Below are 16,623 nucleotides of genomic sequence, written 5' to 3' on the forward strand. Positions count from 1 at the left end.
GGTTTGACCTAAGAAGCCAATTATGTTGGCTGGTAATTTGATAAAAGGGAAATCCCTTGTTTTGGCAGAGCATATACGAAGAGTATAGCACACAAACACAAAGGCAAACTTGCTGGTTTAATTGAGCGTGTGCTCAATTGGTGCCATATCTTCTAACAAGAAACGGGTATGTTTTCTTGGGTCTTCTCACACACGGTTTGACACAAGACGGTTCTTGTCTTGGGTTAGTGTGTGGTTGGGTGGCAGGAGCAAGGTGATTTTGTGGTCGAGATTCTTATCTCGGGTTCAGTTAATCGAGGTCAGTATAGTTCTTTGTATACGGATTTACACATTATTTAGGTGGTTTAATCTAGACCGTCTTACTAGTCAGTTGGTGGAATTTGTCAATTGTTCTAGAGTTTAGATTTGGTTTTTCCTAAATCATTGTGGTTCCGAATTGGTGTATTATTCGGGACGGCGGACTTATCTTGGTACTATTATTATAGTGGATTGCTCGATTGGTCTGTGGGTTTTACCTCCGGTTTGGAGGGTTTTGCCCTGGGTATTTACCCTATATTTCTGTCTCGTCTTATTGTTGTTTACAGTTATCTACTTTTGGTTTTATATTGTCGATTGTGCTTCCGTTGCGTGTGGGTAATTTGGCGTAAATTTCCCAACACTTTTCGACATTTGTGGACCCTCCACCTCCAAAATATTGACCGGTATTCTTCTAAACGCCCTTATTTGTTATAACAGAAGCAAGAAAGAACAAATAAAAGAACAATAAAGAGACAAATGCACAAATTTACGTGGTTCACTAACGGTGTGTTAACTACGTCCACAGGGCAGAAGGGAGAGAGTTTTATTGATATGTGAGGAGTTTACAGATTACAGATTCAGACAGTATGACTGCTAGGTAGAGGCTTAGAGAGTTTATATACTACTCTCTAAGACCAAATACAGAATGACCTAATAAAGGCCCAAGACAGACCTAACCTAATAATAGATACAGATAGTCGTTCGAACGCCGACTAACAGAATCGAGGCACAAACCCAACATTATTTATCATAGCCTTCTACCCAAATTTTTGTTCAAGATGTAAATATCCGTCTTTAACTTAAAACAAGTCAAATATGATAGATGACACAAAAGGATGATGACCAAAAACTCCCTAAGAGTGACTTAAGAGGCTTATTGGGCATCTTTTTCTTTGAGTGTTATTAGTAATATACATTTGTTTGTGAAAACCTTAAGGTGATGGTTAAGACCCCAATCAATTATCTTATACGCTCATATCTAATATTCCACATTAGAAAGGACAGGTAGTGATACTTGAACCTATGACCTCTTGGTCATACCGACCCTGATACTGTGTGAGAAGACTATCTGAACCAAAACCTTAAGATAATAGTTGAGGCACAATCAATAATGTTATACTCTAACACCAGAACACTGTTAAGGAGTGAGCCAAATCAAAAGAGGTCTATCACAGCTAGCTTGATCCAAGGAGTTTACGTATCGGAACGAGATCACCAACAAAACAGAGTTGATCACAATGCACTGGCACTAATCTGGTGGAAAATCTTCGATTTCGAGCTCATCCAATTACTTGTTGATAATGATGTAGAATCCACCATTTTCGGAGCCATTTTCGAGTACAAACCTCGTGATAACCGTAATGAAAACGATGACATACCGCCCCAAAACCGGCCTCCAAAGTATGTCATTGCCTTCAGGGGTTGTCTCATGAAACCCAAAACACGGTATCGATCAAGACCTACACAAAGGTGCAAGACTCTTCCTAAACAAGTTAACTCGAGACCCACGATACCAAACCTCGCTCGAATATATACAAGACATAGTCGCGCAAGTAAGCCCTGAAAATGTTTGGTTAACAGGGCACTCCTTAGGTGCTGCAATAGCCTTACAAATTGGCAAAACGATGGCTAGACAAGGCAAGCCTACTTATTCAACCCTCCATACCCGTCTGCCCCGTTTGATATGCTCACTAACCAGAAGTATAAGACCCGGTTCCGCGTTGTTAGCAGTCTTGCAACTGCTGCGGTCTCTGTTGTTTTCAAGGGTACTACCGACAATACCCAACAGTATGATCCATTTATGATACTATCCCCATGGAAGCCGTACTTGTTTGTGAACCAGTATGATCCGTTTTGCTGCAGGTATATCGGGTATTTTGTAATCGCACTCTCAGATTTTTAATATTTGACGTTATTTGATATATTAATGTTTTTATTTAATTTTTAAAATTTTTTTGTTCTTTTTGAATTTATTACCCTTTTTACCAACAACTTTCGTATATATTAATACTTGGTTCATTTCTAAGTTTTTCCGGATCCTTAAGTTTTACTTCGGTTTTCAGAATCTTTTTAATATTTATCCTCTATTTAAATTCTAAGTTTTTATAAAAGAAATTTGGAATTCGATTCTAAAACCTATGAGTTTACCAGACTTTTATATTATGTTTCACTACACCTTTGTTTTTCACTTTTTCGCATTTTTGAGTTGTGCTTTCACCCATGGACGATTCTAAAGGATGATTCATGTTAGCCGACCCCAAATCATTTTGGTATTAAGGCTCTGATGTTGTTGTTGTTGACTCTTAGTTTTTTGGTTTTCATTAAAGCTAATATGGTTATGTCTCTCGGGTTTATGGATCCTTTTTACACTATGTTATTGTTAAAAACTTCACTGTTTTATTATCATGATAACATTTCATATACAGAGATTACCGGAAAACAATAATGCCGGAACAATGACAACAAGAAGTCAAGAACCGATCTTTATTCTAGTTAACCACGGTAATCACATTTTATCTCCATATTCTACCATACTACTCTGTACTCTGTTTAGTATTTTATTCGTTAATACTCCCTCTCCATTCAGACCAAAAGTAACATAGATCCACTTTTTCCTCACAAAAAGTGGGTCCATGTTATCTTTGGTCTGGATGGGAGAGAGTAACATGTTCGATTGTTCAATGTGTCGCGGGTGGAAATTATCAGTGAAACTGAAATCGTCGAGTTTGCCATTGGGTATGAGGTGCCCACCATTGCTGAAGGGTATGAGCTCCTTTTAGATCGTCTTCGTCCATCGGAAGCAAATTCTGAACAAGATACGCCGAGGGAACCAAATGAAGTGCCTCACGGTCACTTTTAGCATCAAATAATAAACCAATTAATGGTTTTCTCGATCCAATATTCGCTAAATTTTCCAGTCCCATTGATTCCATCTTCTCTCGCTGCTCAAAGTACCCGATATACTCTCTACAAATTGGATCGTTTCTGTTCACAAACATGTACGGGAACCACGAGCGTAGTTCGCCATGTGGGTCAGAGGAATCTGTACTATGAGCATCGGTTAAAATTTTTGTTGCAACATAACCTGCCCTATGGGCCGCGAATCTGAAACCCTCGTTATTGATTTTCTCCAAAGGTAACGAGACGTATGGACGGTTGAATAAGTATGTTTTAATCGGACATTTTTTGCGAGCCATAGCTTTGCCAACTTGCAAGGCTATAGAGGCTCCTAGGGAGTGCCCGGCTAACCAAACATCCTCTGGGCTAACTTGATCAATAACGCGTTGTACAGCTACAAGAAATGTCTCATATCGAGTGCTTTCAGTAATCAAGTTTAACGCGACTTTGAAATCCGAGTAAATGTCTCGACCTATAGTAGGCCATTTTAAGAGTGTACCCCTAAACGCAATGACATACTTAGGGGGCACGCCGATATGCTCATGGTGGTTATATTTAAAAATGGCTCCGATTATAGAGCCATCGTGTATATCTTTAATTTCTTCAATGCATTTGAAATGGAAGAATTTCCACCATATTGGAGCTAGTGCTTGATTACGCCTTCGTTCATGTTGGCGGTCTCGTTCGAGTATGTATACTCCTTCAACCAAGCTAGCTGCAATTGCCCTCTTATCATCTGGTTTACTCCTAAACAAGAAGGTAAGAATTAAGTATTTATGATTTTATGTATAAATGTGCATTAGGCAAGGATAACATAGTGAAAGATTGACGTATAAATAAATTGGTCAAAAGAAAACTCGAGCTGGCAAAAGTTGACCTAGCTTGTGGAACTTATGCTTGATTGATTATTAGAATTCAGTTGTTTAATTACATTGCAATTTTAGTAAATTGCATTAGCATGTCAATCCTTCTTTGAACAGCTGCATTTTTATCCCTTTTATTTTTTATCGCATTATATTAGAGAACGAAGGAAGGACTTGAAAGGAAATTTTAGTAAATTGCATTAGCTTGTCAATCCTTCTTGAACAACTGCATTTTTATCCCTTTTTTATCCGTTTTATTTTTTATCGCATTATATTAGAGAACGAAGGAAGGACTTGTTTATAAGAAGAGTACCAGTCAACATTATTAAGGTGGAAAGGTCCTCTCAAGCCAAATATCTCTTTCTCAGAAGGGTCTCCGATGGAGATAAAAGAAGTCTCTCCGTCCGTCATTGCAATTGCTTTTGGTCGATAATGACGAACACCTGCAAATCTTCAAATGAGTAAAAACTATGAAGTAATTTTAAAATAAAATGTAGAATAATTGGTCATTTCTAACAATACCATTTTAAAAGAAATAAAAACTATGGAGTAATTTTTAAATACAATTATAAAATATAATAATCGAAAATAATCGTAATTAGTTTTAGGGTGGAATTGTCTCACACCGAAATATTTGTGTAAAGTAAGATTTATGGTGTGTGGATTAAAATCAAATTTTTTTATTAAGTTAAATTTCCTGTTTTTTTTAGTTTTTATTTTTACTTAATTTCAGTTCAATTTAACTTATTGTATTTAGTTTATTGTTGTCAAGTAATAATAGTTCAGTTTAATATACCTCAATTAAATTTAGTTTATTTTAGTTCAAATAACTTTACCATAAAACTAAATACTCCAAAAAATGGTTAACTAACCCGATCAGGCTAAGTATTAAACTAGTGAACCGATTGATAAGTAAATCACGGTCGTAACTCGTAATATACTCAATTCAAAGTAAAATGGATGATACACATGAAAGCATAAAGAGTGATCTTTGAATATGTATAACACATTACACATATGTATGATGAGTAGAAATACAATTTAACCCTTTTAAGAACAATGAGCATGATGGAAGAAATAAAACTTAAAAGTAGTGTAAGAACATTAATACTATAGGAAGAGAAAGTTACCAAATCGAATGAACGTCTATACTATAAGATAGAGAATAATGATGGAGATAAGTCTAGCTCGAATTAAATGAACGTCTCAAGGCATTATATAGGGAAGTGATATGGCTACTATACCGAAAGTTAAACATGTTGAGTTAAAATTTATCTTAAGAGGTACTATAATTAGAAAAAAAAAGAAGTTATTATAACATTAAAAAAAGTGTTTTGAAAATCAATTAATACACTCTCTGTAGGTAAGATCTAATACGAATGACTCAACGTGATAACACTGATAAGGCTGACTCGAGATCCGAAGGTAACCTAAAATTGTCTAACTCGAATGTCACCTAAAAACCATATTGCCCCACCCGACCCAAACCAAACCCAAACATTGATTGACTTAATGCTAACCTGGTTAGTAATTGACCAATCCAAATGTTTGAAATGACCCAAAATTACTACACTAAGTCATATTAAGATTATATATATCAAAATAATTAGTTTTGTGAAATACTCTTTGTTAGTCAAATCAAGACTAATAAAAGTATTTTAACCACGGATCTGAATTGAAAATAACCTGGCAAAAAATAACCTGACCCAGAATAACTCATCTCCAACTCTCGAGTTTTCTTCTTTAGGACACCAAATAATTCCTTCATCTAAAAAAATTATTTTAATTTCTGTGGTTAAATTTTGATATTTTAAGTATTAAAATAATAAAAAAACATAACATAATAAAATATTTAAATTATCATCTACAGTAATATTCTTTCACAAAAAAATTTCGGATGGTAAATAAAAAATTATATAAATGGAGAAAGATCGAGTCAAAACGACGTCGTGAAAATCCAGTAAGTAGAATATACAACCACTTGTAATGGTTGTATAGAATAGAACCGAGTTTTATGATGTGTTTACTTGAGCTTAGACCGACTGATCATGAGTTTTATTTGAAAGAATCCAAGCTCTATTATAAAAACACTGAACCTAAAAATTATAATGAAACTCAAAAATAATATATATGAGCTTAACTAGATTTTAATTTTTGACGTTAAAAAATAAAAATAAAAATAAAAAATTATAAAAGCTCGAAAAATTACAGCTCGGTTAAATTGGTTATGGTTGTACAATGTTCTTGTACAATCAGTTTTATAAATAGTATTTATGGTGAAAACCGTGTAAGTTAAACTTCGGCGATTAATTTCATACTTTGTAGTGGAACTCAACGATTGGTAATTTATTTTTCTAAATGTGAATTTGCTAATGAATCCATCAATGCGTCATTCGAATTATAGGCTTCCGACTAAGTTACCCGTAGAAGAAATTATGACGTGCTTGTGAGTTGTGACTTTGTGAATTGCTTTGTGAATTAAATGATTACATAATTAGTAATTAGTAAATATTCTTCGTCAAAAGTTGAAATTAATTGGAAATCATGTGTATTTTAGCTGAAGAGTAAGATTTTAAAGTAGATAAACATGACATGTACACTGAAATCGCGATCCACTAATTAACTTGGAAAATTTGATAGATTTGTATTTTGTAATTGGCAGAGAATGTTTATTTAACTTGCGAGCGTATATTGGTAACCTATTTTTACCACCATCATTATAAATTTTAACCAACTCAAAGTAAAATATTGAACTAGTTATAAATTTGGGTTAATTTCACTTTAATAATTATTTCGTTTTAGGCTATGTTCTTTTGGACTTAATTTCAATTTATTTCAGTTCAGTTCAGCTATATTCAGTTCAATTCAATTCAACTTCATTCAGTTTAGTTTTCTCTTCACAAATTAACTCTTTACTTATCCAGTTCAATTCAGATCTATTAAATTAAGTTCAGATCCATTAAGTTCAATTCAGTTCAGCTCTATTAAATTGTTCAGTTCAGACAATTTTAATCCAAAAGACAAATGTTGCCTTCTTAACATGATTCACATGAAATTTGAGCTAGTCTAGATCACTTTGGCAACTCAAGTTTTAAAAGAACTTCCCACGTCCGTGCCTGGTCCGAACATGGTGGCACCGCATCTTTTCTAAGGGCTTGTTTGGAATGGGAGTAATTATTATGAGAGTAATAGAGCTAAAATGAACTAAAAAATGGAGGGAATGAATGGGGTTGGAGATGGAAATGGATAAAAATGGAGAAATATAGTGTAACACTCCCTCCATTAGGGGAGTAATTGTTCCCTACCTCCCCCTCCAAGTAATAATTACCTTCATATAGAGGTAATAATTCCTCCCTCACCTCCTCTTTCCACCCTCCACAACCACCGCAAAGCACCAATCTCCTTATATTTCTTCTTATTTTAGCTCTCATTACTCCCTTAATAATTACTCTCATTCCAAGCGAGCCCTAAATGGGGATGTGGTGGTTCTATGTTCTTTCTTGGATCTGGACGTGGTGGCTCCTCGTCTTTTCCGGTTTTTTTTTTATCGATTCATTTTACGTTGATTACTTTAATATTGTTTCGATTTAATGGTGTTATTTTATAAAATTTTAGTGATAATATATTTTTAACCAAAGACCGGAATATCATAAAAAGATCAGAGTTTCACCTATTCTTTTATCATAAAAAATCCGGAATTTTTATCGTATGAAATAAATACATAAATCTAAAATATTCTGTGTATTATAGCCTACCATACTTATAGAATAATATGCTAAAAAAACTACCCTTTTTTTAGGAAATATGTTTAAGCGGGAAAACTTAGGTTTCACCTATTCTTTTAGTAAATAGAGGATTTGTTTTGCTTCAAATTAAAATAGCAAGACAATCTTCATAAAAAAGTGGCAAATCGACAAATCGGTGACAAATCGGTCCCAAAGCCAGCCATACTGGTAAGAGGGGCCAGCTATCCGTCATCATTTCGACGATCTTTATCGACTGGTATAAACTTCTACTGATGTCGGCGCTCTTATAAAGTGAAAGTTCGACAAACTCGATGATATAGAAATTAGACAAAGGTGAGATCCAAGGGCATGAATACGTAACAAACAAACCGAAGTCTACAAGACAATCTAATAATAAGGCATATATCAACGGGTAAAAAATAAAATTATGATTAAATGGTCTTTAAATGTTTTGTCCCAAGTGAAGAATGAGACGATAAATTATGTTTAACAGCCATACAAGTCTACAAGAGACTTGATTTTTTGATACATCGCAATTATGTCTAATTATGTCTTTTTTTTTTTTTTTTTTTTGGTACATAGGAGGGGCGAAGCCCCATAAACTTAGTGAATTGCTATTACACGGGGAATAGCTACCCCAAAAATGTCCTCTCTAAGAATGGAACGGAGTGCTTCATGCGGTTGGTCCATGTGCTGAACTAGGGTGCTCGAATGAACTCCTCGATTTGCTAGAAGGTCTGCCGCTCGATTAGCCTCCCGATAAGTGTGTTCAATTCTAACTATCCAACGAGGTTCCTTTATCAGCTTCTTGCATCTTTGGACTATGAATTTTAGATTGTTGCTAACCAGACCGTCCTCGAGGATAATCTTAACACATTGTGCGTTGTCCATATGAACTAGCAACTTCGGAATATGGATAGATTTTGCCCTTTCCAATCCCGCTAGAAGGGCTAGAAGCTCCGCCTTCATCGATATACAAATACCGCAAGAGAAATGAAAGGCAGTAATAAAGTTACCTGTCTCGTCTCTAAATACGCCACCTCCTCCGGCTGGACCCGAGTTTCCTTTAGAGGCACCGTCAGTATTTAATTGAGTCCATCCGTGTGGGGGAGGCAACCAGCGGACAAAGATTTCTTCACTAGATTTTCGTGACTTGGGTATGAATATGTCATGTATATCGAATGCTTGTTTCGAGCTTGCAAATTGTTGGAAAAGGAAAGCTTGAGGTTCGACTGGGTTATCACTATCTCGTCCAAAAACCAAATTATTCCTCCACCTCCAAATCCACCAACACGTAATTGCAAATTGCATTGGCCAATCTGCGACGGAGATAATGTCCTCGTTCCCCACATTCCTCGACAACCAGTTCGAAAAAAGACATGTACTGCCTTTATTCCTCCGATAACTCTTGAATGGAAAAAAGCAAAATCAGGCTTGGAACATATTTGGAATTATTAAGCGGTGCCTTGACCTTCATAAGCGTTTTGTATTGTACAGGTTTCATACCTGATTCAACTAACCACAACGTTGTACTGCGAGCATTGTTGTTAAACTCCCGATTCGGATCGTAGAATCTTACGATTCTATGATCCAAAATGTGGTGACCGATCTCGATCCTAGGTAGGATCTTAATTTTGTAAAATCTTACGATTCAACTTGTGTCAAATCTTTTTAAAATAGATTCTTAACTCGATCCTACGATCCTACGATTATACAACCCGATCTTACATTATTAACATTTCAATTTTTTCAGTTACAAAATTTAATATATGGCTTTAAGATATAAATCTACTATAAACGAAAATAATTAGTAAGCACATGCTAAGATAATAATGGTTTGACATTTACGCACAAGATTTTATAATATTTTGATAACACATTTATGTATTTTAGTTAATTTGTAGGATCTTACGATTTTACGATCCGATCCTACTGATTCGATCTTAGGAAGCTCATCGATCCAAAGTAGGATCCCGATCCTAACAACATTGACTGCGAGTCTGCGACCCTGTGTTACTTCTATCCCATCATTGGATTTCCCCGTCACAAAAAAAAAACTGCCAGTCCTCGTGTACCCAATTATTTGGCATATAATATAGTTTCCCACAAGACACTGCCTCCTCAAACGGTATAAAACTTCATCTTTTACATACAAAACTCCCCCAAACCCATAGACTTAGCGTGGCTTGGCGATACAAAAGAGTGTGACGCCTCCGAATCAAACAAGATAAAAGTAGAAACGTTGTTAACAAGAAAAGTACCGGTGATCACGTGAGCATCATCCTCTGCAGCTTGCTTGTCCTTCATGAACAGTTTTTCGATCCACTTCTCTTCTGACCTCCCCCTTGCACTGTAATGGCAGATGTAGTAGGCTTGGCAGCTGACACCTGATTGGTATTAGCTGCCGGTCGTTGATAAGAGTTACCACCGTTGCGGTTCTAACCACCATTGTTATTACTCTGCCCACCTTGGTTATTCCACAACCTAGCTGGTCGGTTACTAGCATAGCTCTGCGTCGGTCTGTCCCTGAGAAAAGTTCCCCTGTGACTGCCTCTGTTAACCCCTCCCAACTGGTACATTCATGCCTCTTGTGGCCAACACCGCCACAATTAAAACACGCGATGCTCCAGCTGCTGCCACTACCACGACCAAGCCCATTAAGAAGATCCTCAACTAAAACCCGATCCAGAAGAATAAGCCTTTGTCTGATTATGGTTACCACGCTTGTAACCAGATTGAACACCGCGTCACTCTCAGCCTTTCTCTTTTCCGAGCCCTTCTCCCTGTTTTCCTTGGCCATTTCGACCAACCTCTCAGCCCGTCTAGCTCTCTCATAAACCTTCTTAACATCAGTAAGGATCCCCACCGGTAGCTTCTCCATGATCTGGTAAGTCAACCCCTTCTCGAAACGAATTGCTAAATTCTCTCGACTTAGCCCCATATCCTCAGGATACCTCGACTTCTCGTTGAACTTATGGTAGTACTCCGCCACTGTTATGTCCTCGGTCATCTTGAAAGAATCGAACTCATCACGGAATTGCAGACTTACCTTGCTTCATGTCCCCGTTCATCTTGAAAGAATCGAACTCATCACGGAATTGCAGACTTACCCTGCTGATATGTAATGGGGGGGGGGTTGGGTTTTTTGTACGAGCTTGAATCCCAATATTTGGATGTTAATGATTGATGTTAATTTGATGAGATGTTTTTAATTTTATTAATGCTGTTTTCTTGTTAATGTTGGTGGTCTTTATGATGTTGGAGGCTGGTGACTTAGATGCTTAGGTGGGTGTTTTTTGTGTGTGTGTGTTTATTTATTAAGATTCATAGTCAAGGTAATCGGTTTTACAGGTCTCCTTTCACAAGTTCAATGAAAGTTAAATGATGGCAAAATTGAGATTTTTCTCAGTTAAACACTAATATGGATTAATATAAAAAGGAGAGGCATAATTTGAATTAGTTTCATGAAATAACCCTAATTTTTATTCAAGCCTAAAACAATCTATGACCATAAAAAAAAAAAAGTGAAAACAAATAGAAAGTACGACACAGCTAAACATTGTGTTATTTTATGGCGTACATATCTCATATTAAACATTCTTCGCTTTTTAACGTCTCCCCATATATAAATGGAAAATGACAATAAACCAACAGAAAATATGACACATAATGAGACACAAGATCATTTTTAATAATCACCATCACGTAAGATTGATTAATCTAAGTGGAAGAGGAAGGCTTATTCTTAGCCATGATGATCTTAGCAAACTCAACAAGCTTATCAGTATCAGGCATAACATCCTTAACAGCTTCATGAGCACAAAACTTGTCAGCCCAAGCTACAAGTGAAGGAGTGGTTTCCTCATCAAGTAGCTTGACATTGTTATTCCTCTCTGACACCCTGACCCAACCGAGGAAGCTCCCAAAGGCAATGTCGACGTACCCGATTTGGTCGCCTCCAAAAAAGGGCTTCCCGTTGCTCAGCTTCACAAAGGTCTCCTCAAGTAGAATGGTCCATTCTTTAAGTTGCTCTAAGGCTGTTGCCTTTGCTTCAGCTGTTTCAGCCTTGGATGCTGCCATCATAGCTGGAAACCACTGAAATCCAAACAATGTAATTATGTTAATTAATGTGCATCGAAAAATCAAAACCATTACATATATTCAACGAAATTGTATACCATAAATAGGAGATATAGATAGTTCCTCGAAGAAATATAAATTTGGCCATAATAAGGGTTTTTTTTAATTAAAAACTACTCCCTCCATTTACCTATTTTCTTCCCATTTGCTTTTTGAAGGTCAAAGTATCCGAACTTTGACCGCAGATAAGTTGGGGAATAAAATATATAAATTTGTAAAACAAAAACATTTACACTTATTGTCAATGCATCTTTCACTTCAAAAAATTCCGACAAAAAAAAGTAACATATAGATGTAAAAAAATACAGTCAAAGTTCAGTCTTGGAGACCGCAATAAAGCAAATGGGAAGAAAATAGATAAATGGAGGGAGTACCTTATATTTAGGGGTATTTGTAAAAAAACTACCTTATATTATTTTTCTTGTTTTAGACTACCTTTGTTTTCTCATTTTTTGGTCAAAAACTACCTACGCTAAAAATATGGCGAGATTTGGTCGATTTAGTGACATTAACCTATCTCACATGACTTTCTTAACATCAAACAACAATGATCAATCACAGCGTCAAACCAAAATTTAACTTCAGATAAGCAAAATTAATAAATTTCACATTTCAATAATAACTACAAACATCTACTAAAGTTTAGCGTAAGTACTTTATGACTTCCCAAAATCGGGCCTTAGTAAGATTAAAATATAAAAGAGTCATATGAGATATGTTAAAGCCGGAAAATAGACCAAATATGTCTAGATTCTTAGCGTAAGTAGTTATTGACCAAAAATAAAGAAATCAAAGGTAGTTGAAAAAAAAAAATATATAAGGTAGTTTTACAAATACACCTAAATATAAAGTAGTTTTTGACAAAAATACCCCATATTAATAATATACTTCGTAACTTTGTTAGGTGTTCGTTTGTTAATCACAACTCAATGAATTTTTAATTTCACCTCCAAGTTATTCTTCATTTGTCGGTACTCAGTACTCACCCACCTATTAAAAGTAAAAATATTAAAGCTTAAAACAATTCAAGTGTTGTGTTCTCCCTCCCTAATAAGAATCATCTCCATCTCTTTTTAAAATGTAGGTCTATTATCTTTTTAATGGTCGAGATTTAATTCCAAACTCTATTATGGAGTAATTTCTTAACCCACTCCATATTTGTGTCTAATTTATTTGTTTAAATCTCTATAATAGGAATGCTATTAATGTTAATATGATTTTTCACATCAATATTTATCATGCAATAAAAATAATCATAAGTGGTTCTCTTTTATTTTTTTGAGTTTTGTGTCAAAAGTAAGGTAAACTACTAAAAGTGCGAAAACATTTGTAATTTGTAATTTGTAACAACAAGAAGGGAAACCGAAAAAAAATACCTTATCATCAACAAAAGCAGCCCAGAAACGATGGACGGCACGATCGTAAGGATCGGAAGGGAGAATGGATGTCCCAGATGAGAAAGCTTCATCAATGTACTGAACAATCAGATTTGATTCACAAACCGGCTTGTCATTATGCAACAGAACCGGTATTTTCTTGTGAACCGGGTTGGATTTAAGCAAAAGCTCACTTTTGGGGTTCATAGTTTCTGCAATGAAATCATATTCAACAGATTTTAAGTTTAGTGCAATTCTTGGCCTCATCACAAATGGGCTTGGCCATGCTCCTAACACTTTCACCTCACAATTTGCCTCTACCATTTTGCTTCTCTCTTATTTTCTACAAAAATTGATGTGATGTGAATTCTTGAACAAATGTGTGTTGATTTTTGATGATTTTATGTAATTGTGTGGTTACGATGCTGTTTTGGAGACTGTATTTATAGATAGGTTTTGGAAGAAGTCAAAATGATTTGTCCACAAATTCTCATTATTTAAGGATACACGAAGGGTAATCGTAGTCTTTTCAATTTTGGAGTATTCGAGGTTTACAAAGTGGCGTTACTCTTTACATAGGCACTGACGTATCACGTATGGTATTGTGATTAAAGTCAGTCGCCAATAAATGTGTATTCCCATTTCCAAATTATTTAATTTGCTTTGACGACTTTAATATATGTCGGTCAATTAAACGAGTAGTTGGTCCTTTAATCTATCCGTCTCATTTAATGTACTCGAAGTCTGACTCTGCACCATGATAATTTATTTTCAATATCCTCGATATTTGTTGTTCTATTTTATTTTGTAGTGTTTCAATCAATTATTATTTTTTCTATTTAAAAATAAATTTAATGAATAATTTAATCATTCACATTTAATTTGATCCTCATTTAGTAATTGATGACCTCCTCCTTTTTCTTTAATACTAGGTAGTATTCCGCGCTTCGCGTGACCTGTTTTAAAATTTTATTATTATAATTGAAGAAAAATAATATAATTCATATATGATCTTTAATATTTTTACTTATAAACAAAAATAAATTAATTTTTTTCAAATTTAATTTTTTTAGGTTTAACTTCAATGTTTTAAAATAAAATACATACAATTTTAATTATTAAAACTAATAAGTGATAATTAATTATGCATGATCAACATTTTATAAATAGATTTGTTACTTATCTAATATCATATTAATTAAAATAAAATTTATTCGAATAACGCAACGATCAACATTGAGTTCTAAAATTATATTATTTGACGATACATTATGTCCCGAATCAGTTAATATTTGTTCAAATGATGTGAATAAAATTTTAAGTAATTTATTTTTTTTTATGTATAACTTGTGATATTTATGTATCAAACATATAGCGTCCAAACTCAACTTATTCAATTCTTTTGATTGTGTGTTGCAAGTGTTATGTGTCAAACATATCTATAAGAAATTTGCACATTTTGTTTTTTTAAACAACTATCAATTATATTATTTTCCTACAATGATGTTTAATAAATTACCTGTAAATAAAATAGGTTGAACTTCCTCAAATATTATTTTTTGAGGTTTAACTTCAAAATATTTAAAAGATAACAAATAAAATATTTAACTAAAAGTAATATTTAGTTAGTCATAATCAATATTTTATAGTTGACGCATAAATATTTAATTGAAAATATTAAAGAAAAATATAACGTGTTTTCTACTTTTTCATATCGTTTATAATACTATATTACTTAATAATCACTACTTTTATTTTGATTATTTAAATGTACTCGCGATCAATGTGTTACTGTGTACATACATACATACATACATACATACATACATACATACATACATACATACATACATACATACATACATACATACATACATACATACATACATACATACATACATACATACATACATACATACATACATACATACATACATACATACATACATACATACATACATACATACATACCACACTATTTAAACTTATCAAAATCTCATATGTATTCAATTTCTTGCAATATAATTTTTTTCATTCTCACACTATAAAAACTTGTCTCTTAGTAGTTTTCTTTTAAGTTCTACATTTAATAAATACAATGATTCTCCCGAATATAGTTTTCTTACCAGATTTAATAGTCTAAGTTTTATAATTTTCTCAAAATGTTTTTTTACGTAAATGTAAAATACTCTGAGACACATACTTTAATCATCTCTACATATCAAAATATTTCAATAAATATAATCAAAATTATACTCAATTGAAAGCATTTTTCGCAATGAACGTAATTATTTACATTTTAGAATTTTTATCAAAATAATTTTTTACTAAATTTAAAATCAAATTACCGTAATTTATTTATATAATTTTATAATAAATTTATTAAACTATAATTAATATTTTGCTGAGATTTATACAACATTTATTATGCTCATTAGCTGTAATTAATGTTTGTCATTAAGGCTGTATAGGACACGTGGCGCATCCACAACGTTTCAACCCAGTTTTATATATATATATATAAAAGACTAGCTTAGAATCCGTACAAAATTACAAGGTCGATAATGAAGAAGATAATGATGCCAGGGACGGTGTTGTTGAGGGAGACAGTGTGAGCGCGTGGTTGTGCGGTTTTAGATGCAGGGGGAGGACGACTAGGGACTTGGATGGTTGGATGGGTGGCTTGGAAACCCGGGCAGATTTGAAGGAAGTGAGCAGTGGCATGACACCATTGGCACTTGCCTTTGAATGCCGTGGTGGGTTGGGAGTTCGGGGCAGCGGAAGGTGTGGGAAGGAGAGCAGGCGAGGGAGAGACACGGGGGGGGGGAGGGGTAACGAGATTGCTTATGATGATAAGCAACCATAGCCGAGGCAGGGGTGAGTTGGGTAGGAGAGTGCTTAAGGGATAGGTCAAATTGAATGAGACGTTCATGGAGGGCATCAAAGGATATGGTGGTGTCCCGATTTTTGACAGCATCAATAAGCGAGCGATATGTTTCGCGATCTAACCCATCTAACACTTGAGCGACGATGTCTTCATCGTCCATTGGTTTGCCCATATGAGCAAGTTCATCAATACAGGTACAGAGGGACTGCATATAGTCAGTAGCAGAGGAGTCTCCTTTGGAGATCGATTTGAGTCGATCCTTGAGTTGGAGTATATGTCCCCTCGAAGTGCTGGCATAAGTCGACTGCAGCCGAGTCCAAATTTCTTGCGATGTTTTTGCATTGAGAAGTAAGGGGGTGATGCTAGAGTGGATGGTGCCGCGAAGAGCGCCACTGAGCAAGCGATCTTGACGCATC

General features: G+C 34.8%; 3 protein-coding genes across 3 annotated transcripts; 1 reads left to right on the forward strand and 2 right to left on the reverse strand.

The window, feature by feature from the left end:
- Positions 1–1,408: 1,408 nt before the first annotated feature.
- On the forward strand, positions 1,409–2,180 carry LOC141608610 (GDSL esterase/lipase At4g10955-like). The gene is made up of 3 exons (XM_074427951.1): positions 1,409–1,718; positions 1,837–1,935; positions 2,161–2,180. Exons 1-3 carry the CDS (start codon positions 1,409–1,411, stop codon positions 2,178–2,180), a joined length of 429 nt encoding a protein of 142 aa, XP_074284052.1.
- Positions 2,181–2,999: 819 nt separating this feature from the next.
- LOC141608611 (GDSL esterase/lipase At4g10955-like) lies at positions 3,000–4,469 on the reverse strand. The gene is made up of 2 exons (XM_074427952.1): positions 4,372–4,469; positions 3,000–3,942 (listed from the first exon to the last, which is right to left on the reverse strand). Exons 1-2 carry the CDS (start codon positions 4,467–4,469, stop codon positions 3,000–3,002), a joined length of 1,041 nt encoding a protein of 346 aa, XP_074284053.1.
- Positions 4,470–11,206: 6,737 nt separating this feature from the next.
- On the reverse strand, positions 11,207–13,863 carry LOC141606444 (glutathione S-transferase U17-like). The gene is made up of 2 exons (XM_074425575.1): positions 13,321–13,863; positions 11,207–11,899 (listed from the first exon to the last, which is right to left on the reverse strand). The coding sequence occupies exons 1-2, from the start codon at positions 13,642–13,644 to the stop codon at positions 11,525–11,527; spliced, it is 699 nt and encodes a 232-aa protein (XP_074281676.1). The 5' UTR covers positions 13,645–13,863; the 3' UTR covers positions 11,207–11,524.
- Positions 13,864–16,623: the final 2,760 nt, after the last annotated feature.

This window comes from Silene latifolia, chromosome 10 (genome assembly GCF_048544455.1).
Source record: "Silene latifolia isolate original U9 population chromosome 10, ASM4854445v1, whole genome shotgun sequence".
Lineage (NCBI taxonomy): Eukaryota > Viridiplantae > Streptophyta > Magnoliopsida > Caryophyllales > Caryophyllaceae > Silene > Silene latifolia.

Bases quoted from the DNA above. Each gene is read 5' to 3' on its own strand.
- LOC141608611 (XM_074427952.1), bottom strand. From the start codon at position 4,469: ATGACGGACGGAGAGACTTCTTTTATCTCCATCGGAGACCCTTCTGAG. The intron at 3,943-4,371 runs GTACTCTTCTTA...CTTCTTGTTTAG, and splicing joins CACCTTAATAATGTTGACTG to GAGTAAACCAGATGATAAGA.
- LOC141606444 (XM_074425575.1), bottom strand. From the start codon at position 13,644: ATGGTAGAGGCAAATTGTGAGGTGAAAGTGTTAGGAGCATGGCCAAGC. The intron at 11,900-13,320 runs GTATTTTTTTTC...TTTGGATTTCAG, and splicing joins CTGCTTTTGTTGATGATAAG to TGGTTTCCAGCTATGATGGC.
- LOC141608610 (XM_074427951.1), top strand. From the start codon at position 1,409: ATGTTATACTCTAACACCAGAACACTGTTAAGGAGTGAGCCAAATCAA. The intron at 1,719-1,836 runs GTTGTCTCATGA...AATATATACAAG, and splicing joins GTATGTCATTGCCTTCAGGG to ACATAGTCGCGCAAGTAAGC. The intron at 1,936-2,160 runs GCAAGCCTACTT...GTTTTGCTGCAG, and splicing joins CAAAACGATGGCTAGACAAG to GTATATCGGGTATTTTGTAA.